At 43.0% G+C, this 22455-nt stretch overlaps 1 protein-coding gene across 3 annotated transcripts in view; it reads right to left on the bottom strand.

Annotated features, from left to right (window-relative positions):
• Window positions 1–18399, bottom strand: part of mnd1 (meiotic nuclear divisions 1 homolog (S. cerevisiae)) — a 77896-nt gene extending 59497 nt beyond the window's left edge. Inside the window, exons 1-2 of one of the 3 annotated variants that reach the window (XM_072255861.1) lie at window positions 18281–18399; window positions 8703–8768 (exon numbers count right to left, since the gene is read on the bottom strand). In XM_072255861.1, the coding sequence (XP_072111962.1) occupies window positions 8703–8768; window positions 18281–18283 (69 nt within the window). In that variant the 5' untranslated portion in view covers window positions 18284–18399. Of the gene's footprint in view, window positions 1–8702; window positions 8769–16589; window positions 16686–18239 lie in introns of those variants that run through there. The other 2 variants (XM_072255862.1, XM_072255864.1) reach the window with 2 other exon arrangements.
• Between the last annotated feature and the right edge of the window lie 4056 nt (window positions 18400–22455).

The raw sequence follows: 22455 nt of genomic DNA, 5'->3' as shown, positions 1-22455 counted from the left end.
ATGAGTTTAGTGATGGGTACCTATGGAATGGTGGAAGTTACAAAGAATGACGTGCTGTACATGGGGTGGCAGACAAGGACGAGGGGAACTCTATCCTTGTTATGGCAGTTGGGTAATGGGGTGAGGGCAGATGTCAGGAAAATGGAGGAGACCTATTCAGGGATTCATCCTCGAATCTGGATATGCTGCAGTTTTTACCAACTTCATTAAAACCTGAGTGGATAAATGTGTGCCTACGAAGACTTGCTATACAAAAGTTGTGGAAGCACCAGGAGGTACGTCGTCTGCTGAAGGTTAGTTCTGTGGCATTCAAGTCTGGCAACCAAGTCTGCACCAGAAAAGTAGGTATGACTTGCGGAGGGATATTTCAAGGGCGAAGAGACAATTTCGAATGAGGTTAGAGACGATATCAGATGTACGACAACTCTGGCAGGGTTTACAATTCATTACTTCCTATAAAGTGAAACCCAATAACATGAATCGCAGGAATGCTTCACTACTAGATGAACTCAATGCCTTCTATGCCCACTTTGAAAGGGAGAATATAACTACAGCTATGAAGATCCCTGCTGTACCCGGTGACCCTGTGATCTCTGTCTCAAAGGCTGATGTTAGGCTGTCTTTAAAGAGAGTGAACCCTTGCAAGGCAGAAGGCCCCAACGGAGTAACTGGTAAGGCTCTGAAAATTTGTACAAACCAATTGGCGGGAGTATTCAAGGAAATTTTCAACCTCTCACTGCTACGGGCTGAAGTTCCCACTTGCTTCAAAAAGGCAAGAATTATTCTAGTGCCCAAGAGAATAATGTGAACTGCCTTAATTACCATCACCCAGTAGCACTCACATCTAGTGATGAAATGATTTGAGAGGTTGGTCATGACCTCTCCCTAGGCAAGGACCTGGACCCACTGCAATTTGCCTATCACAAACAGTCAACGGCAGACGCAATCTCAATGGCTCTTCACATGGCCTTAGACCACCCGGACAATACAAACACCTGTGTCAGGATGCTGTTCATCAACTGTATCTCAGCATTTAACACTATCATTCCCATAATCCTGATTGGAAAGTTACAGAACATGGGCCTCTGTACCCCCCTCTGCAACTGAATCCTCGACTTCCTAACCAGAAGACCATAATCTGTGCAGATTAGGGATAATATCTCCTCCTCGCTGATGATCAACATAGGTGCACCTCAGGGGTGTGTGCTTAGCCCACTGCTCTACTCTCTGTATCCATGACTGTGTGGCTAGGCATAGATCAAATACTATCTATAAATTTGCTGATGGTACAACCATTGTTATTAGAATCTCAGATGGAGACAAGAGGGTGTACAGGAGCAAGATATGCCAACTAGAGGAGGGGTGTCGCAGCAACAACCTTGCACTCAACGTTAGTAAGATGATAGAACTGATTGTGGACTTCAGGAAGGGTAAGATGAAGGAACACATACCAATCCTCATAGAGGGATCAGAAGTGAGAGAGTGAGCAGTTTCAAGTTCCTGAGTGTCAACATCTCTGACTATCTAACCTGGTCCCAACATATCGATGCAGTTATAAAGAAGGCAAGACTGGGAGCTTTGGGGTCCTTAAGTCTTTTTTCTGTCAATCACTCTGGTTTTTTTTTCTGTTTTGAGGATGTCTACAAAAAGTAAGAATGTCAGGTTGTATGTATACTGTATACATTCACTGATATTAAATGGAACTATCGAACTTTGGAGAGGGTGCAGAAGTGTCACCAGGATGCTGCTGGGTTTAGAGGTCACCTGCTGTGAGGTTGTTTGCTCTGGAGCAGTGGAGGTTTTGGTGAAGACCAGAGAGAAGTTTATAGGATTATGAGAGGCAGTCAGTCAACTGCTATCTTTCCTAAGACTGAAATTTCTAATACTAGAGGGCATGCATTGAAGATGAAAGGAAAAATGTTCAAAACAGATCTGCAAGACAAGTTTTTTTTTAAAAAACACAGAGAATAATGGGTGCGTGGTATGCTATGTCAGGAGTAATAGCAGGGGCGATTTTGTATCGGGACTACAGAGCGTCGTGGGAGCTGAATTCTGAAGGAAGGCAGTTTTTTTTTAAAACTTCGAGTGCAAGAAGGGCGAGACTGCACAGGCGCGTGACGTCAACAGGACCGCGCGGACAGTTTAAAAAGGCAGGTTGCTACCAACAGCTCTCTTTTGGATCGGGACTACAGAACGTCGTGGGAGCTGAATTCTGAAGGAAGGCAGTTTTTTTTAAAAACTTCTTCGAGTGCAAGAAGGGCGAGACTGCGCAGGCATGTTACGTCAACAGGACCGCACGGAGAGTTTAAAAAGGCAGGTTGCTACCAATGGCTCTCCTTTGGATCGGGACTACAGAGCGTCGTGGGAGCTGAATTCTGAAGGAAGGCAGTTTTTTAAAAAAACTTCTTCGAGTGCAAGAAGGGCGAGACTGCACAGGCGCGTGACATCAACAGGACCGCGCGGAGAGTTTAAAAAGGAGACCACCCTATACAGCGGGCAGCGGAGTGAGTGGGAGCAGAGTGTAGGGCTTTGGCGGTAAATGGGAAGAGGCGAGAGCAAGGAACCAACTCTTTTTTTTCTCCCTGCCCCCACCCCCCCCCCACCCCCGCTTTCACGAATCAGCCCGGACAGACAGGAACAGCAGGGCTCTCACAACTAAAGGTACGAGCTAACGGTTTAAAAAGTTCGTCTGTTTGTCGAGGTAAGTGGGTGAGTAGACTTATTTTTCCTGTTTCATTCCTGCAGAATTAGATAGCATGCCTGCAGGGTTAGTGCTTTGTTCAGGGTGTCAGATGTGGGAATCCTGGGAGACCTCCAGCCTCCCTGATGGCCACATCTGCGCCAGGTGCACCGAGTTACAGCTCCTCAGAGACCGTGTTAGGGATCTGGAGCTGCAGCTTGATGACTTACTGCGAATCAGGGAAAGTGAAGAGGTGATAGACAGGAGCTACAGGGAGGTAGTCATCCCTAGGCTACAGGGGTCAGAAAACTGGGTCACTGTCAAGAGAAGGAAGGGAAATGCCCGGATAGTGGAGAGCACACCTGTGGCTGTCCCCCTCAGCAACAAATATCTTGTTCTGGATGCTGTTGAGGGGGATGACCTGACAGGGGACGCCCATGGTGACCGGGTCTCTGGCACTGAGCCTGGCGCTGTTGTGCAGGAGAGAAGGAGGGAGAAGAGAAATGCGGTAGTCGTAGGGGATTCCATAGTAAGGGGAACAGACAGGAGATTCTGTGAACCTGACAGAGATACCCACATGGTGTGTTGCCTCCCAGGTGCCAGGGTACGGGATGTCTCGGATCGGGTCCTGAATATTCTAAAGGGGGAGGGTGAGCAGCCAGTTGTCTTGGCACATGTTGGTACCAATGACATAGATAGAAGAGAGATTTCCAGGAGTTAGGAAGGAAGCTGAGAAGCAGGACCTCCAGGGTAGTAATCTCGGGATTGCTACCTGTGCCACGTGCTAGCGAGGGCTAGCGAGGGCAAGAATAGTCGGATCAGGCAGATGAATGCGTGGCTGAGAGACTGGTGTAGGGGGCAGGGCTTCAGATTCTTGGATAATTGGGATCTCTTCTGGGGGAAGTATGACCTGTTCAAAAAGGACAGGTTACACTTGAACCTGAAGGGGACCAATATCCTGGTGGGAAAGTTTAACAGAGCTGTTAGGGAGGGTTTAAACTAATTTGGCAGGGGGATGGGAACCGGAATGATGGAGCGGAGGAAGGGGAAAACAGAAATAAATCTAAGATAGTGAGCAGTAAAGATGTCAGGAAAGACAGGAAGATGATGGGGCAAATTTGTAGCCATTGGGATGAGTTGCAGTGCAATAAAGTTGCAGTAAAATCAAAGCGAAAAGTATCAAATACTGGTCTTAAGGTGTTGCACTTAAATGCACGCAGCATAAGGAATAAGGTGGATGATCTTATTGTACAGCTACAGATTGGCAGGTATGATATTGTGGCCATCACTGAGACCTGGCTAAAGGATGCATGTCTCTGGGAGCTGAATGTCCAAGGATACACGGTGTATCGGAAGGATCGGAAGGTAGGCAAAGGGGGAGGCGTGGCTTTATTGGTAAGAAATGATATTAAATCATTAGAAAGAGGTGATATAGGATCGGAAGGTGCAGAATCTTTATGGGTTGAGCTAAGAAATAGCAGGGGTAAAAGGACCCTGATGGCAGTTATTTATAGGCCTCCAAACAGCTGCAGGGATGTGGACTACAAATTACAACTGGAAATAGAAAAGGCTTGTCAGAAGGGCAGTGTTATGATAATTCTAGGGGATTTTAATATGCGAGTAGATTGGGAAAATCAGGTCAGCACTGGATCTCAAGAGAAAGAATTTGTAGAATGTCTGCGAGATGGCTTTTTAGAACAGCTTGTTGTTGAGCCCACTAGGGGATCGGCTGTGCTGGATTGGGTATTGTGTAATGAACCGGAGATGATTAGAGAGATTGAGGTGAAGGAACCCTTAGGAGGCAGTGATCATAACATGATTGAGTTCACTGTGAAATTAGAAAAAGAGAAACTGAAATCTGATGTGTCAGTATTTCAGTGGAGTAAAGGAAATTACGGTGGCATGAGAGAGGAACTGGTCAAAGTTGACTGGAAAGGGACACTGGTGGGAAAGACAGCAGAGCAGCAGTGGCTGGAATTTATGCAAGAAATGAGGAATGTGCAAGACAGGTATATTCCAAAAAAGAAATTTTCGAGTGGAAAAAGGATGCAACTGTGGTTGACAAGAGAAGTCAAAGCCAAAGTTAAAGCAAAGGAGATGGCATACAAGGAAGCAAAAATTAGTGGGAAGACAGAGGATTGGGAAGTTTTTAAAACCTTACAAAAGGAAACCAAGAAGGTCATTAAGAGAGAAAAGATTAACTATGTAAGGAAGCTAGCAAAAAATATCAAAGAGGATACTAAAAGCTTTTTCAAGTATACAAAGAGTAAAATACAGGTGAGAGTAGATATAGGACCGATAGAAAATGATGCTGGAGAAATTGTAATGGGAGATAAGGAGATGGCAGAGGAACTAAACAAGTATTTTGCATCATTCTTCACTGAGGAAGACATCAGCAGTATACTGGACACTCAAGGGTGGCAGGGAAGAGAAGTGTGCGCAGTCACAATTACGACAGAGAAAGTACTCAGGAAGCTGAATAGGCTAAAGGTAGATAAATCTCCTGGACCAGATGGAATTCACCCTCCTGTTCTGAAGGAAGTAGCTGTGGAGATTGCGGAGGCATTAGCGATGATCTTTCAAAAGTCGATAGATTCTGGCATGGTTCCGGAAGACTGGAAGATTGCAAATGTCACTCTGATATTTAAGAAGGGGGCAAGGAAGCAAAAAGGAAATTATAGACCTGTTAGCTTGATATCGGTGGTTGGGAAGTTGTTGGAGTCAATTGTCAAGGATGAGGTTACAGAGTACCTGGAAGCATATGACAAGATAGGCAGAACTCAGCATGGATTCCTTAAAGGAAAATCCTGCCTGACAAATCTATTATAATTTTTTGAGGAAATTACCAGTAGGCTAGACAAGGGAGATGCAGTGGATGTTGTATATTTGGATTTTCAGAAGGCCTTTGACAAGGTGCCACACATGAGGCTACTTAACAAGATAAGAGCCCATGGAATTACGGGAAAATTACATACGTGGATAGAGTGTTGGCTGATTGGCAGGAAACAGAGAGTGGGAATAAAGGGATCCTATTCTGGTTGGCTACCGGTTACCAGTGGTGTTCCACAGGGATCAGTGTTGGGGCCGCTTCTTTTTACATTGTACATCAACATTTGGATTATGGAATAGATGGCTTTGTGGCTAAGTTTGCTGACGATACGAAGATAGGTGGAGTACCAGTAGTGCTGAGGAAACGGAGAGTCTGCAGAGAGACTTGGATAGATTGGAAGAATGGGCAGAGAAGTGGCAAATGAAGTACAATGTTGGAAAGTGTATGGTTATGCACTTTGGCAGAAGAAATAAACGGGCAGACTATTATTTAAATGGGGAAAGAATTCAAAGTTCTGAGATGCAACGGGACTTGGGAGTCCTCGTACAGGATACCCTTAAGGTTAACCTCCAGGATGAGTCGTTAGTGAAGAAGGCGAATGCAATGTTGGCATTCACTTCTCGAGGAATAGAGTATAGGAGCAGGGATGTGATGTTGAGGCTCTATAAGGCACTGGTGAGACCTCACTTGGAGTACTGTGGGCAGTTTTGGTCTCCTTATTTAAGAAAGGATGTGCCGACATTGGAGCGGGTACAGAGAAGATTCACTAGAATGATTCCAGGAATGAGAGGGTAAATATATGAGGAACATTGTCCGCTCTTGTACTGTATTCCTTGGAGTTTAGAAGAATGAGGGGAGACCTCATAGAAACATTTCGAATGTTAAAAGGCATGGACAGAGTGGATGTGGCAAAGTTGTTTCCCATGGTTGGGGAGTCTAGTACGAGAGGGCATGATTTAAGGATTGAAGGGCGCCCATTCAGAACAGAAATGCGAAGAAATTTTTTTAGTCAGAGGGTGGTTAATCTATGGAATTTGTTGCCACGGGCAGCAGTGGAGGCCAAGTCATTGGGTGTATTTAAGGCAGAGACTGATAGGTATCTGCGTAGCCAGGGCATCAAAGATTATGGTGAGAAGGCGGGCGAGTGGGACTAAATAGGAGAATGGATCAGCTCATGATAAAATGGCGGAGCAGACTCGATGGGCTGAATGGCCTACTTCTGCTCCTTTGTCTTATGGTCTTATGATATCAGAGTAATAGCAGAGGACACAATAGGATCTTTTAAGAGACTCTTAAGATAGGTACATGGAGCTTAGAAAAACAGAGGTGTATAAGATGATGAGGGACATTGATCGTGTGGATAGTCAGAGGCTTTTTCCCAGGGCTGAAATGGCTAGCATGAGAGGGCACAGTTTTAAGGTGCTTAGATGTAGGTACAGAAGAGATGTCAGACGTAAGTTTTTTTATGCAGACGGTGGTGAGTGTGTGGAATGGGCTGCCGGTGACGGTGGTGGAGGCAGATACAATAGGGTCTTTTAAGAAACCCCTGGACAGGTATATGGAGCTCAGAAAAAGAGGGCTATGGGTAACCCTAGGTACTATGGTAAGGACAACACACATCAAAGTTGCTGGTGAACGCAGCAGGCCAGGCAGCATCCTGACAAAGGGTCTCGGCCTGAAACGTCGACTGCACCTCTTACTAGAGATGCTGCCTGGCCTGCTGCGTTCACCAGCAACTTTGATGTGTGTTGCTTGAATTTCCAGCATCTGCAGAATTCCTGTTGTTTACTATGGTAAGGACATGTTCAGCACAATGTTGTGGGCCAAAAGGCCTGTCATGTGCTGTAGGATTTCTATGTTTCTAATATTGAAAGAGGCACATGAAAATTCAGAGAATGGAGGGATATGACCATTATGTAGGCACAAAGAAATAGTTTAGTTCAGCATTTATTTACCAGTGAATTTAATTTGGCATAACATCATGAGCCAAAGGGCTAGTTGCTATGTTTTATGTTCCCTGTCAAAGCTACAGCCTGGCTTAAGATGTTTTTATTGTGGGGTGGTTTCTCACCATCTACCCTGTAATACTACATGCTTCTATCAGCCTCCTCTCATCTAAAGAAAGCAAAGCAAAGCAGTCTATCCAGTCTCTTCCCCATAAGTGAAATGCTGCATTTCAGACAACATCCTGATGAAACTCAAATAAATTGGATGGCACAATATGAGTGGTTAGTGTGACACTATCACAGTGCCTGCGACCCTGGTTCAATTCCTGCCACTAAGAAGTTTGTATGTTCTCCCCATGACTGTGTGGGTTTCCTCTAGGTGCTCTGCTTTCCTCCCACATTCCAAAGATGTAGGATTAGTAGGTTAATTGGCCCATGGGTATAATTGGACCGTACTGGCTCGTTGGGCTGGAAGGGCTGTGAAAGAGATACTGTGCTATATCTCTAAATAAAAAAAAAATAAAAGCAATAAGTCCTGGAAAGGCTCCGCAGTTCCAGCAGCAACTCTGCAAAGAGAAATAGTCAACATTTCTGATCTGCAGCACTTTATTTATATTCACAACTCAAACAAATAAAATTAAAGTAGCTAATCTTGTACAACTTAAATAGTTCAGTTATGCCCACTAGCTAATTACCCTTATAAGGGATTAATAAGGACAAAAATAAAGCAACTTCATATGCCATATGTTACAGATCAAATGCAAAATAACTTAAGTGATCAGTCTTGCTGAAACTTTGAACTTTCACTCTGCTGAATTTTTGCTGGCTTCTATTACTGATAATGGCCTAAGATCTCAGGCTGGGAAGTTTGCCTGCAGAGGTGCTTAGGTCAAATGTGGTGCAAACACAGCAATTCCATTGAAACATGGAAATGATAACAGCAAGGAGAAAGGTAAGTGCATCTTCAATGTAAATGAAACATTATTTCACCGCCTGTAACCGAGTTTTTGTGTTAAACATCAATTCGTTTTTAACAATGTTTTTTTTTGACAGCAGGTTCCCATTAATAGCTGCTGAATTGTTACAAAGGTACAGTGTCTACCTTCACTGAGATAACTCCCATGTTTCCAAACAACAGACAGGGCAGGCACACTAGAATAAACAGTCTGGCTCACAAAGCACCACATAACGATTTTGCTGCAACGGATGATCTGCCTGAGTTTACAGCAAGAGCTTTATTACTTACCGTTTCAAAAAATATTTCCATCATTCGATTTTGCTTCTCTTCAAAGGATAATCCTTTCCTTTTAGACTAGGAATTAGAGGATTAAGGGGGGAGAAAAAAAACAAAATCAGATATATCATCGATATATGACATGATTCTTTATTGTTTTGTAACAACATTACAACAAATTAATTTACATTCCTTTCCTGGACATTACTTGTTTAAAAAAAATTGCTTCAATTTTGCTCAGATAAGGAATCTTAAATTCAATTCACTACTCAGTCAAGATAATTTTGAAAAGACAAGATTACTGCAGAAAATGATGAATAGATGAGAACAATTAGTTCAAGATGGAACAGAAGAGCACAAGAGTACACCCTATTGCCCAAAATGTCCGTGTCAAACACAATGTAAAATTAAACAAAATCTTTTCATAATTCATATTCTCCCCATTACCTGCATACTCATTTGCCTGTATAAAAGTCTCAATATTAATTCTGTAGCTGCTTCCACCACTACTGGACAGCTTGTCCCAGACACATTCTCTGTGTACACAATACTTGCCCTGCATGTCTCCTTCAAATTTTCCTCCATCTAAACTTAAATGCAGGTCCTCTGGTATATGACATTTCTACCTAAGAAAAGGATCCTGGCTGTCTATCCTGTCCTGATTTTATAGACTATTAGGTCTCACCTCAGTCTTCCATATGCCAGAGAAAATATTCCAAGATTGTCCAACCTATCCTTATAGCCCATTCCCTCTAATCCAGGCAGTGACCTGGTAGACTTCTTCTCTAACCCCTTTGAAAGCCTCCACTTGCTTCCTGCTAAAAAAAATTGCACACAGTACTCCAAGTGAAGCAGAGCCTCTGGACCCAATGCCCCAACCAATAGAGGGAAGTATGCCTAATGTCTTCTTTTCCAGCCTACCTACTACACATGTTACCATTTTCAGGGATCAATGTAGTTAATGCTGTTCCATTATTCAAGGGAATTGAGGATAATCCCAGGCAATGAGTCCAACGTCAGTGCTGGGAAGCTATAAGCATAGGATTCATGACTGTTTACAGAGCCCATCTTAATTAGTGCCAGTCAGCACTAATTTGTGTGGGTCAAGTTGTATCTTACTAACTTAATTGAATTTTTCAAGGAGGTGAATGATGAAAGTAGCACTTTGATCGGTGACCAATCTGGACACTGGAATCCTAAGAGGAAATGATTTCACTCAAGGTCCACTGCCTGAGTAGAAAAAGGGAGCAGTGGGTCACGGCAGTATAATAGAGCTTTGACTGGAAACCAATCTGCATTTGAGACTCATTAGCAGAGCAAATTAAAGAGGCAAGTGCAATGGCCATCAGGTGAGTGGACAGTGTCAGAGTGGTGATCTTGAGGCTTTAGTGAGGAGAGGCTTCAGACAGAGAAAGCAAAGAAAAGCTTCAGGTTCGCAAACACAAGGAAATCTGCAGATGCTGGAATTTCAAGCAACACACATAAAAGTTGCTGGTGAATGCAGCAGGCCAGGCAGCATCTCTAGGAAGACGTACAGTCAACGTTTTGGGCCAAGATCCTTCGTCAGGACTAACTGAAAGAAAAGCTAGTAAGAGATTTGAAAGTGGGAGGGGGAGGGGGAGGGGGAGGGGGAGATCTGAAATGATAGGGGAAGACAGGAGGGGGAAGGATGGAGCCAAGAGCTGGACAGTTGATTGGGAAAAAAGATATGAGAGGATCATGGGACAGGAGGCCTAGGGAGAAAGAAAAGGGGGAGGGGGGAAACCAGAGGATGGGCAAGGGGTATAGTGAGGGGGACAGAGGGAGAAAAAGGAGAGGGAGAAAAAGGAGAGAGAGGAAAAGAATGTATGTATGTATGTAAATAAATAACGGATGGGGTACGAGGGGGAAGTGGGGCATTAGCAGAAGTTTGAGAAGTCAATGTTAGCGGAAGTTTGAGAAGTCAATGTTAGCAGAAGTTTGAGAAGTCAATGTTGACTTCTCAAACTTCCGCTAATGCCCCACCTCCTCCTCGTATCCCATCCGTTATTTATTTATATACACACATTCTTTTTCTCTCTCTCCTTTTTCTCCCTCTGTCCCCCTCACTATACCCCTTGCCCTTACAAATTAATAACAAATCCACAAAGGTAAGACAGCTGATATGTGATTTACTGGAATCATGATTTCCCAAAATCCATAGCCTAACACAAAATTTAAGTCAGCCATCTTGTTAACATTTGACCATTTTATTAACATATTCAGCCATTTGATAGCTATTGTTACAGGGAAATCACAAATTCTGCTTCAGCTTACTACATGTTATTATATGCTGCCCTACTGTGTTTTTTTAGCCTGTGATCATGTGCAGCCCCTGACAGACAATTTTTGGTCTGAGGCTTTACTCTAGACCGCTATTATCTCCTGGCATCGCTGTATCTTTACAATGGTTGTACCTCAATTTCCTTTATAGGTTATAATTGGTTGTTTTGAATGCTGCAGACCTGAACTATCAATGATCCGGATGATAATGTGGTTAACTGGATTAGCAAATTTGCGGATGGCACCAAGACTGGGGGTGTAGTGGACAGCGAGGAAGCTTGCAGCGGGATCTGGAACAGCTAGAAAATGGGCTGAAAATAGCAGATGGAATTTAATGCAGACAAGTGAAACGACCACGACATCTAGCTGTTCACCTGCCCACTTGAGAATGCTGAGGACCATCTACTGTACGTGAAATTCTAAACAGTATAATAGTAAAGTATTTTCAAGGGATTTTTTGAGATTCTACCAGGATCACGACCTGTGGCTGGCAACCTTGATACCCCTTCAAGTCTCATTGGAGCATTGAGGCTCCTCAGCAGCTAAAGACTGCATGGTTAAGTATACACTTATTGTTTATTGCTGATAAGTATTACTAAGAACTGCATGTAACCTTCCGCTTGATTTATTAATAGAGCTTGTCTACTGAGTCCTTATGGGTGGAGCTGAGAAACAGGAAAGGTATGGCCACATTAGTGGGATTGTATTACAGACCACCCAATAGTCAACGAGAATTGGAAGAGCAAATCTGCAGGAAACATAAAGTTGTGGTGGTAGGGGATTTTAATTTTCCATATATTGATTGGGACTCCCATACTGTTAGGGGTCTAGATGGTTTAAAGTTTGTAAAATGTGTTCAGGAAAGTTTTCTAAATCAATATATAGAGGAATCAACTAGAGGGGATACAATATTGGATCTCCTGTTAGGAAATGAGTTAGGACAAGTGACGGAAGTCTGTGTAGGGGAGCACTTTGGTTCCAGTGATCATAACACCAGTAGTTTCAACTTGATCATGGACAAGGATAGACCTGGTCCTAGGGTTGAGGTTCTTAACTGGAAGAAGGCCAAATTTGAAGAAATGAGAAAGGATCTAAAAAGCATGGATTGGGACAGGTTGTTCCCTGGCAAGGATGTGATCGGTAGGTGGGAAGCCTTCAAAGGAGAAATTTTGAGAGTGCAGAATTTGTATGTTCCTGTCAGGATTAAAGGCAAAGTGAATAGGAATAAGGAACCTTGGTTCTCAAGGGATATTGCAACTCTGATAAAGAACAAGAGGGAGTTGTATGACATGTATAGGAAGAAGGGAGTAAATAAGGTGCTTGAGGAGTATAAGAAGTGCAAGAAAATACTTAAGAAAGAAATCAGGAGTACAAAAAGAAGACGTGAGGTTGCATTGGCAGTCAAAGTGAAGGATAATCCAAAGAGCTTTTACAGGTATATTAAGAGCAAAAGGATTGTAAGGGATAAAATTGGTCCTCTTGAAGATCAGAGTGGTCGCCTATGTGTGGAACCAAAGGAAATGGGGGAGATCTTAAATAGGTTTTTTGCATCTGTATTTACTAAGGAAACCGGCATGAAGTCTGTGAAATTAGGGGAAACAAGTAGTGAGATCATGGAAACTGTACAGATCGAAAAGGAGGAGGTCCTTGCTGTCTTGAGGAAAATTAAAGTGGATAAATCCCCGGGACCTGACAGGGTGTTCCCTTGGACCTTGAAGGAGACTGGTGTTGAAATTGCAGGGGCCCTGGCAGAAATATTTAAAATGTCGCTGTCTACAGGTGAGGTGCCGGAGGATTGGAGAGTGGCTCATGTTGTTCCGTTGTTTAAAAAAGGATCGAAAAGTAATCCAGGAAATTATAGGCCAGTAAACTTAACGTCGGTAGTAGGTAAGTTATTGGAGGGAGTACTAAGAGACAGAATCTACAAGTATTTGGATAGACAGGGACTTATTAGGGAGAGTCAACATGGCTTTGTGCGTGGCAGGTCATGTTTGACCAATCTATTGGAGTTTTTCGAGGAGGTTACCAGGAAAGTGGATGAAGGGAAGGCAGTGGATATTGTCTACATGGACTTCAGTAAGGCCTTTGACAAGGTCCCGCATGGGAGGTTCGTTAGGAAAATTCAGTCGCTAGGAGAGGTGGTAAATTGGATCAGACATTGGCTCAATGGAAGAAGCCAAAGAGTGGTAGTAGAGAATTGCTTCTCCGAGTGGAGGCCTGTGACGAGTGGAGGCCTGTGACTAGTGGTGTGCCACAGGGATCAGTGCTGGGTCCATTGTTATTTGTCATCTATATCAATGATCTGGATGATAATGTGGTAAATTGGATCAGCAAATTTGCTGATGATACAAAGATTGGATGTGTAGTAGACAGCGAGGAAGGTCTTCAGAGCCTGCAGAGGGACTTGGACCAGCTGGAAAAATGGGCTGAAAAATGGCAGATGGAGTTTAATGCAGACAAGTGTGAGGCATTGCACGGTGGAAGGACAAACCAAGGTAGAACATACAGGGTTAATGGTAAGGCACTGAGGAGTGCAGTGGAACAGAGGGATCTGGGAATACAGATACAAAATTTTCGAAAAGTGGTGTCACAGGTAGGTAGGGTCGTAAAGAGAGCTTTTGGTACATTGGCCTTTATTAATCAAAGTATTGAGTATAAGAGCTGCAATGTTATGATGAGGTTGTATAAGGCATTCGTGAGGCCGAATCTGGAGTATTGTGTTCAGTTTTGGTCACCAAATTACAGGAAGGATATAAATAAGGTTGGAAGAGTGCAGAGAAGGTTTACAAGGTTGTTGCCGGGACTTGAGAAACTCAGTTACAGAGAAAGGTTGAATAGGTTAGGACTTTATTCCCTGGAGCGTAGAAGAATGAGGGGAGATTTGATAGAGGTATATAAAATTATGGTGGGTATAGATAGAGTGAGTGCAAGCAGGCTTTTTCCACTGAGGCAAGGAGAGAAAAATACCAGAGGACATGGGTTAAGGGTGAGGGGGGAAAAGTTTAAAGGGAACATTGGGGGGGCTTCTTCACACAGAGAGTGGTGGGAGTATGGAATGAGCTGCCAGACGAGGTGGTAAATGCGGGTTCTTCTTTAACATTTAAGAATAAATTGGACAGATACATGGATGGGAGGTGTATGGAGGGATATGGTCCGTGTGCAGGTCAGTGGGACTAGGCAGAAAATGGTTCGGCACAGCCAAGAAGGGCCAAAAGGCCTGTTTCTGTGCTGTAGTTTCTATGGTTCTAATCAAATAAAGGAATCTGAGTTTTGTTCTTTTAGTTGAATTAAATAAAAGTTATCTTAAAAATCTTGCTAAAAATAAAATTACTTGAGTAACTAAATCTCTTATTCTTTTAGTTAATAGTTAAATAAATTATTTAATCAAACTGCTGATTTGGTTGCTCAAAAGGAATCAAAACAATACGAGCAGTTTTGAGATTATCGTTGAGCTCAATGTACATTTTGAACACAAGGGGAATGACTGACATCATCTGCCTGGCAGCCCTCATCACAACTGTACACACTGTCACTGTTACAGATGTCAGATTAGTCTTCCAGAGGGTGAACCTGCAACAAATGTCTTGCTTGGAGTCCCCGGCCTGTGCCCTCAATGCTGCTCGGATCAGCTGGCAGGAGTACTTACAGACATTTTTAACCTCTCCCTCCTCCAATCTGTGGTTAAAAAAACTACTAACAGAAAATCCACAGAAGCTCCGAAGGCCTCATCCCAGGAAGAGAAAGGATCTTCACTTAGAAGACATATGAATCTACAGGGCCAGTCACCTACTGGGCCAGGACAAAGGATGATGACAAGCTGCTATCGGCAGCCTATGCCCCAAAAGGGGTGATGGGCTTAAGAAGAAGAAAGAAGACAGTTGTTTACCTTTGAAAAATTGTGTTGAAGAGTTAGTAAATTACGTAGCAGCTTTTAAAAAATACTAGTTAGGTTGTATCTGGAGTATTGGATGCAATTCTGGTCATCCCATTGGAATATAATATGGAAGCTTTAGAGAAGGGTCAGAAGAGGTTTTCCAGGATGCTACCTGTATTCAAGGGCACGTGCTACATAAGGAGATTGGACATAGGTGGATTGTTTTATCTGGAGAAGTGCAAGCTGAGGGGAGACCCAACACAAGTTTATAAGATTATGAAAGAGAGACAGTCAGTAGCTTTTCCTCCCAGAGTCTAAGTGGCTGATACGAGAAGGCAAGCATTTAAGCCGGGGGAAAGTTCAAAGGAAAACTTTCAAGTTCAAGTTTTTATTTTACAGAGAGTTGTGGGTACCTGGAATACACTGCTAATGGAGGCAAATATGATGGAGGCATTTAAGAGTCTTAGATGATTACGCAGAGAACCAAGAAACATGGACTTGGCATATACAGAAGAATTAGTTTATCATAAACACAAAGAGATTTGGCAGATTGTAGAAATCCAAAGCAACACAAACAAGATGCTGGAGGAACTCAGCAGGTCAGGCAGCGTCTATGGAAAGGAATAAACTGTAAACATTTCGGGCCGAGACCCTTCATCAGGACTCTGAAGGTCCTGATCTTTGTATCCTCACTGAACACAGGAGTAGTATCAAATGTTTGGAGAGTGTTGAATGTTATTCCTTCCTCTGTGAAAGGTAATAGGGTTAACTCTAGGAATTATAGACCAATGAGTCTTACTTCAATAGTGGGCAAATTATTGGAAAAGATTCTTACAGACAGGATTTATGAGAATTTGGAGAAGCATAGTTGAATTAGGGATAGTCAGCATAGCTTCATGAGGTGCCGGACATGCCTCACAAGCCTGACTAAATTATTTGACAATGTGACAAAACACATTGATGAAGGTAGAGCAGTGGATGGACTTCAGTAAGGCATTTGCTAAGGTTCCCCATGGTAGGCTTATTCAGCAAATCAGCAGGCATGGGACCAGGGAAACTTGGCAGCATGGATTTAGAATTGGTTTGCCCATTAAAGGCCATGGTTGCAGACAGAGCGCATTCTGCCCAGAGGTCAGTAACTGGTGGTGTTCTGCACTGATCTACTCTGGGACTCCTGTTCTCTGTGAATTTTATAAATGAGTAAAATGAAGAAGTGGAGGGATGGATTGGTAAGTTTGCAGATGACACGAAGATCAGTAGTGTTGTAGGTAATCAGGTTATCAAGGATTACATGGGACATTGATAGGAGGCAGAGTTTGGCTGAAATGGCAGATGGCATTCAACCCAGAAAACTTTGGAAGGTTGCTTTTGAAGGTAGAATACAGGTTTAATGGCAGGATTCTTAGCAGTGTGAGCAACAGAGGGATCTTGGGGTCCGTGTCCATAAATTCCTCAGTTCCCATGCAAGTTGAGAGGGTTGTTAGGAAAATGTCGGTATGGTGTGTTGGCCTTCATTAGTCAGGGGATTGAGTTCAAGAGCCGCAGGGTAATGTTGCAGCTCTGCAAAACTCTTTTAAACCACACTTGAAATATTATGTTTAATTCTGGTTGCCTCACTAGACAAAGTATGTGGAAGGTCTAGAGAGGGTGCAGAGGAGATTTACCAGGATGCTGCCCGAATTGCAGAAAAGTCAAACTCAAAAGTAAATTTATTATCAAAATACCTATATGTCACCCCTTCTGAGATTCATTTTCCTGCAGGCACACCCAGCAAATCTGTAGCATAGTAACTATAAGAGGGTCAATGAAAGATCAACCGGAGTTCAGAAGGCAACAAACTGCAAATACAAATAGAAATAAATAATGAGAACATGAAATAAGATAAAGTCCTTAAAGTGAGATTACTGCTTGTGGGAACATCACTATGAACGTGGTTATCCCCTTTTGTTCAAGAGCCTGATAGTTGAGGGGTAGTAACTGTTCTTGAACCTGATTGTGTGAGTCCTGAGGCTCCTGTACCTTCTACCTGATGCAGCAGCGAGAAAAGAGATGGCCTGTGTGGTGGGATGCATGCTGTTTTCCTACACCAGTGTTTCAAGTACAGTACATGTGAATTGTTGGGAGGGCTTTACCCGTGATGCACGAGGCCAAATATACAACCTTTTGAAGGACTGAGCATTTTTTATGAGGATAGGTTGAGTGTGCTAGGGTGATTGGAGGAAAGTATAAGGAAGATGTCTGAGGCAAGTTTTTTTTTAAGCACAGAAAGGTTGGTGTGTGGAACACACTGCCAAGGGTGGTGGTAGAGGAAGGCACATTAGGGACATTTTGGATACTCTTCGATAGGCACGTGGATGATTGATGGAAAAGTGGAGGGCTATGTAGGAGGGAAGAGTTAAATTGATCTTAAGTTAAAAGATAGGCACATTATAGGCTGAAGGGCCTGTACTGTGCAGAAATGTTCTGTTTACATATAATCCTGCTTACAGTATCATATCTTTCAACTGCTGTCCCAGGTTCCCACAATTCTATGGTGAGGGAAAGATTACCAGCTCTAGGGAGGATTACCACTTCCAGACCCCGAGTATCAGGTCAAAGACATAGAAAACAATCATCTTTCTAAGCTAATGAAGAACATCTTCATTTTGAACATCATCTGCAGGACACAAAGTAGCAAAGTTTGATCCCTGAATGATATAGCTGCAAGAATGGCTCTGCAATAAGTTGTGAGGTCCAAGCAAAGGGATAATGCTGATCTTCACTATCCTGCAAAACTATGGACACATCTATCTACCCATGTTAGCACTGCCAGAACAGACCACTACACAGTGCTTGTGGACTTCAGGTGCCACCTTCACGCTGCAGTAACATCATATTGTATGGCACCACCTTACACAATGAGATAGAAACACACAAAATGATTCAGAGCAAACACACAGTTGTCTGTGGTTGGATCCTGAGACGCTGTGCCCTGTCTGGGAGCCTTCATAAAACTAAATCCATGGGATAAAGTCATTGCTGCCAAACAAGTGTACCAGGTCAACTGTAACTTAACAGAATGAGCTACATAAACAGTAGAAGCACCTTGGCTGGCAATCCAACAACGGGACATTCTTCCAGATTCTGCAACAACTAGGACAAAATAGCAGAAACTGAACGGAAACTACGTTGCAAGAAGTGCAGCGAATGTCGACAAATCTTACTAATTAATTAACAAGAAATGAGTACTGGTTGCAGCTAGATACGAACCACACAATATGTTAACTATAATTTCTTTATCTATCCCCATTGAGAGAAGAAAGTTCCATTGAAACGAATATGAGAGCCTCCCCGATCGCTGTCAGGACAGAGTAGGGCCCTGAAACTCCACTCACTTTTCAGAGCAGAGGACAAAACCCAAAGCCCCTTCTCTCACCATGTTACCGTCGCGCCAGGACTCAATCCCCGACGTCTCCCAGGCAACTCCCGCTTCCCGGACGTCACGCAGAACTGCCAACGAGACATAACACACTCCCGAGAAAGAGTGGACTTGAGAGCGTTACCATTACCGGTAGCGACCTCTTCCCCGGTAGGCAGCATGTGCAAAGATCATTACTGTAAATCATCCTTAGCGGCGGGTGAACGCCGAACTGGATAAAATATTGTTTGTAGTTGGTAAATCTATCATGTTGCGAGTAGTTGAATAATTGTAGAAAATAGAACCCCTCAGGGAAGTATTGTTAGTCCATTATTATTTGCTATCATAATAAATTCTCAATTAAATAGTTCTGTCAGAGTATCATTATTTACTAATGACGGCGCTTTATGGAAAAGGGGTGGTAATGTGAAATTTATAATACGGAAACTTCAAGTGGCAATAATTAAGATGGCAGATTGGGTTTTATAACGGGGATTCAGATTCTCAGCTCAGAAATCCAGAATAATATTTCTTACTTGGAAAAGGATAAAATAACAGTTCAAACTAAAATTTTATGGTAGAGAATTAGAATGTGTGGGTACCTTTAAACTTCTAGGAATTTGGTATGATAAGAGCCTCACGTGGTCAGCACACATTAAAGAGATAATAACCAAAAGAAAGAAAGCGTAAAATGTTCTGAGGTTTAATGGGAAAGCTGTTAGGAAACCCTTGAAAGCAATAATGGAGCTACTAGGACTTGATGTTTCAATCCCTATGGTAAATTGGCACTCTCGATGTTGGCAGTGGGTTTGGAGTGGTGACAAGGAGGGAGGGTAGGTACGTCATCAGGTGGGCACCCTCCCTCTTTGATGTTTCGTTGATAAGCCCACGACGTCTCCAGAGGGCTCAACGGTGCTACAGGTACACCCCCCTCAGTTCCATACCCTCCTGTCTTCACCTTGCAGCCCAGTTGTTGTCTTTCCTTTCAATCCAAATCCAATTGCTGCTTTCTTCTGCCGCATTTGACAAGGACTTGATTGCTTGTTGGAGGGAGTATCCCCTCACCCCCATCTTCTTCAATAGACTGATCGTAGATATAGCAACAAATCCCCTGCATCCCATTCTACAGGGGAAATCTCGGTCTTCCAGCCATTCTGGGCAGCTTCAGTTGTCAGTTCAGAGTACTTGGTCTTTTTCCTCAACACCATCTTCCTATGGTACTGTCAATTCCACAACATATGTCAACTTGGCTGTTGTGGACCACTCCATGTCTGGCCGGAGTGTTGTAGCTGCAATGTCTGGGGGAAACACAAGCTTTTTCCCCAAGTCCACGTCCATTTTCCAATCCCGAGCAATCTGCAAAATGCTTACATCTTTTGATGTTATATGGTGCTCTGGAGGTTGGCCTGCTGGTACAAATTGTGTAATGTGGACATTTCCTGCAGATGTTTGTGGGAGAGCATTTGTGATGATTCATCTCTGTTCCAAGATTGATGCCAGCTGTCTGAGAACTTGGTTATGCCGCCAAGTGTACCACCCCTGGGTGAGGCTCGTGGTGCATCCTATTAAAATGTGCCTTAGTGAATATATATATATAGGATTAATAGGATCAATACTGGACGGTTTATGGATCAGCATCACACTGTGTGCTCCAGAAACTGGATATAATTCAAAGGCAAGCATTAAGGTTAATCAGTGGGGCAATCAGGAACACCAGTTGTGGCAATGCAGGTGATACCTCTGGAACTGAGAAGGAAATAGCTTGTGTTAACATATTGGGTAAACCTACAAGGGCCTGGAGAAAATCACCCAAGTAAACAGCTTTTGGATCCATGCTGGGAACAGGAAAAAAGGAAATGAGAAGTTTTGCATGGACGATTGAAGGAAAAGCAGAAGGGACAGGAATTTGCGATAAGGCAGCGAGTGATACAGTGCCTTTTCCTGGGCTGTCTCCATGGCTTTGAGAAGCACCAGAGATGGATCTTAAATTACTTGAAAGGAAACAGAAAAATAAAGAAGTGATTTTAAATCAAGATATAGTTGAATTTTAATCAAAATATAGTTGAATTTTATGTAGATAATAATTATTATGGATATTTACAAAGTGCACAGATGTTTCAAAACGGTAATAGTAGATTAGGAGTAGGATTGGTAGTGCCTGATTTTAGCATGAAAAAGCAGGTGAGGGTAACTGATAACTCAGTGTGAAACAACAGTTGTCCTGAAGAAGGGTCTCGGACCAAAACATCGACTGTTTACTCTTTTCCATTGATGCTGCTAAGTTCCTCCAGCGTTTTGTGCTGTAGCTGGACTGTTAGCTTCACTGTGTGTGGAGGAAGTGAGATGGATGAAAGTCTGATTCAAGCACAACAGTCAGGCGTCTAAAACATTTACACTCAGAGGCAAGACCAGACGTTATGTGTGAGATAATGCAAACCTTATTTACACGTAAAATGACGGGCTTTGTCTATGTTTTATGTGGATTCCAGCACATATTGGCATTAGAGAGAACAAGCAAGCGGATAAATTAGCAAAGGAGGCAACAAATCGAGCAGAGGTGGACGTTCAAATAAATTACGTGAAAGGAGAAATGAAAAGCATTATTAAAAGTGAAAATTTAAAAATGTGGAGAAAACAATGGGATGAAGAGAGAATGGGAAGACATTTTTTACAATATTCAGTAAGAAGTGGGAGGGTGGAGGAATGCAGTAAAGAGCAGGAGACAGGTAGTATTATTGAGATTAAGGTTTGGCTTAAATAGTTCATTGTTTTTAATGAAGAAACTTAATAATAGGAGATGGTAGTATTGTAATCAACAAGAAATGGTTGAGCATGCATTGGTGAGCTGTCCAAGATCTAATCAAGAGAGAAGATGGTGAGAAGATGGTGGATTTAAAGTTATCATGGAATAAAATACAATTTAACTAATTTTGCAGAAAGGATCACAGGATTAGTGCTTTAAAGATATTGTGCAGTTCTTCAACAAAACAGGTCTTTTTTTGTAGAATTTGATACAAATATAAATATATAAGATTTAGATATTCTGACCCACACTCCAGTTCAGAAGATGGCAATAACGTGCCTTAAACCTGTTTATCAAGCACCATAGAACCTCAGAAGAGGACAAAGAAGGTGAGGTACCGGAGAATTGGAGGATAGCTAATATTGTTTTACTGATTAAGGAATCAGGAAACTAGAGGCTGGTGAGGCTGACTTCAGTTTTGGGAAAGTTACTGGAAGGGAATCAATGAGTATTTGGATAGACATGGACTGATTAGGGATTGTCAGCATGGCTTTGTGCACGGTAGGTCCTGTCTAACCAATCTTACAGAGTTTTTTTGAGAAGTTACCAAGAAAGTTGATGAAGACAAGGAAATGGATGTAGTCTACATGGACTACATGGACATGCAAGACTTAGACAAGGTCCTGCATTGGAAGTTGGTCAGGAAGGTTCAGTCACTGGGCATTCAAGATGAGGTAGCAAATTGGGTTAGACCAACACTCACAACACACTGGAGGAACTCAGCAGGTCGGGCAGCATCTGTGGAAAAGATCGGTCAACGTTTCGGGCCGGAACCCTTCATCAGGACTGAAGAAGGAAGGGGCAGAGGCCCTATAAAGAAGGTGGGGGGAGGGTGGGAAGGAGAAGGCTGATAGGTTCCAGGTGAAAAACCAGTAAGGGGAAAAGACATTTGGATTAGACATTGGCTTTGTGGGAGAAGCCAGAGAGTGGTCATAGAGGGTTGCCCCTCTGACTGAAGGCCTGTGACTAGTGGATAGCCACAGGGATCGGTGCTGGGTCCGTTGTTTGTTGTTATCTATATCAACAATCTAGATGATAATGTGGTTAAGTAAACCATCAAATTTGTGGATGACATCAAGATTGAGGGTGGAGTGGACAGCGAGGAGGCCATCAGAGCTTACAGTGGGATCTGGACCAGCTGGAAAAATGGCAGATGGAATTTAATGCAGACAAGTGTGAGGTGTTGCACTTTGGGAGGATTAACCAGATCTTGGACAGTGAACGGTAGGGCACTGGCGTGTGGTAGAACAAAGGGATCTGGGAATACAGACACATAATTCATTGAAAGTTGTGTCACTGATATATAGGGTCATAAAGAAAGCTTTTGGCACCTTGGCCTTCATAAATCAAAGTATTGAGTACAGGAGTTATGTTGAGGTATAAAATGTTG

This window comes from Mobula birostris, chromosome 4 (assembly GCF_030028105.1).
Source record: "Mobula birostris isolate sMobBir1 chromosome 4, sMobBir1.hap1, whole genome shotgun sequence".
NCBI lineage: Eukaryota > Metazoa > Chordata > Chondrichthyes > Myliobatiformes > Myliobatidae > Mobula > Mobula birostris.
Note: the sequence above shows the minus strand (reverse complement) of the source record. Positions and strands in the feature narration are given on the sequence as shown.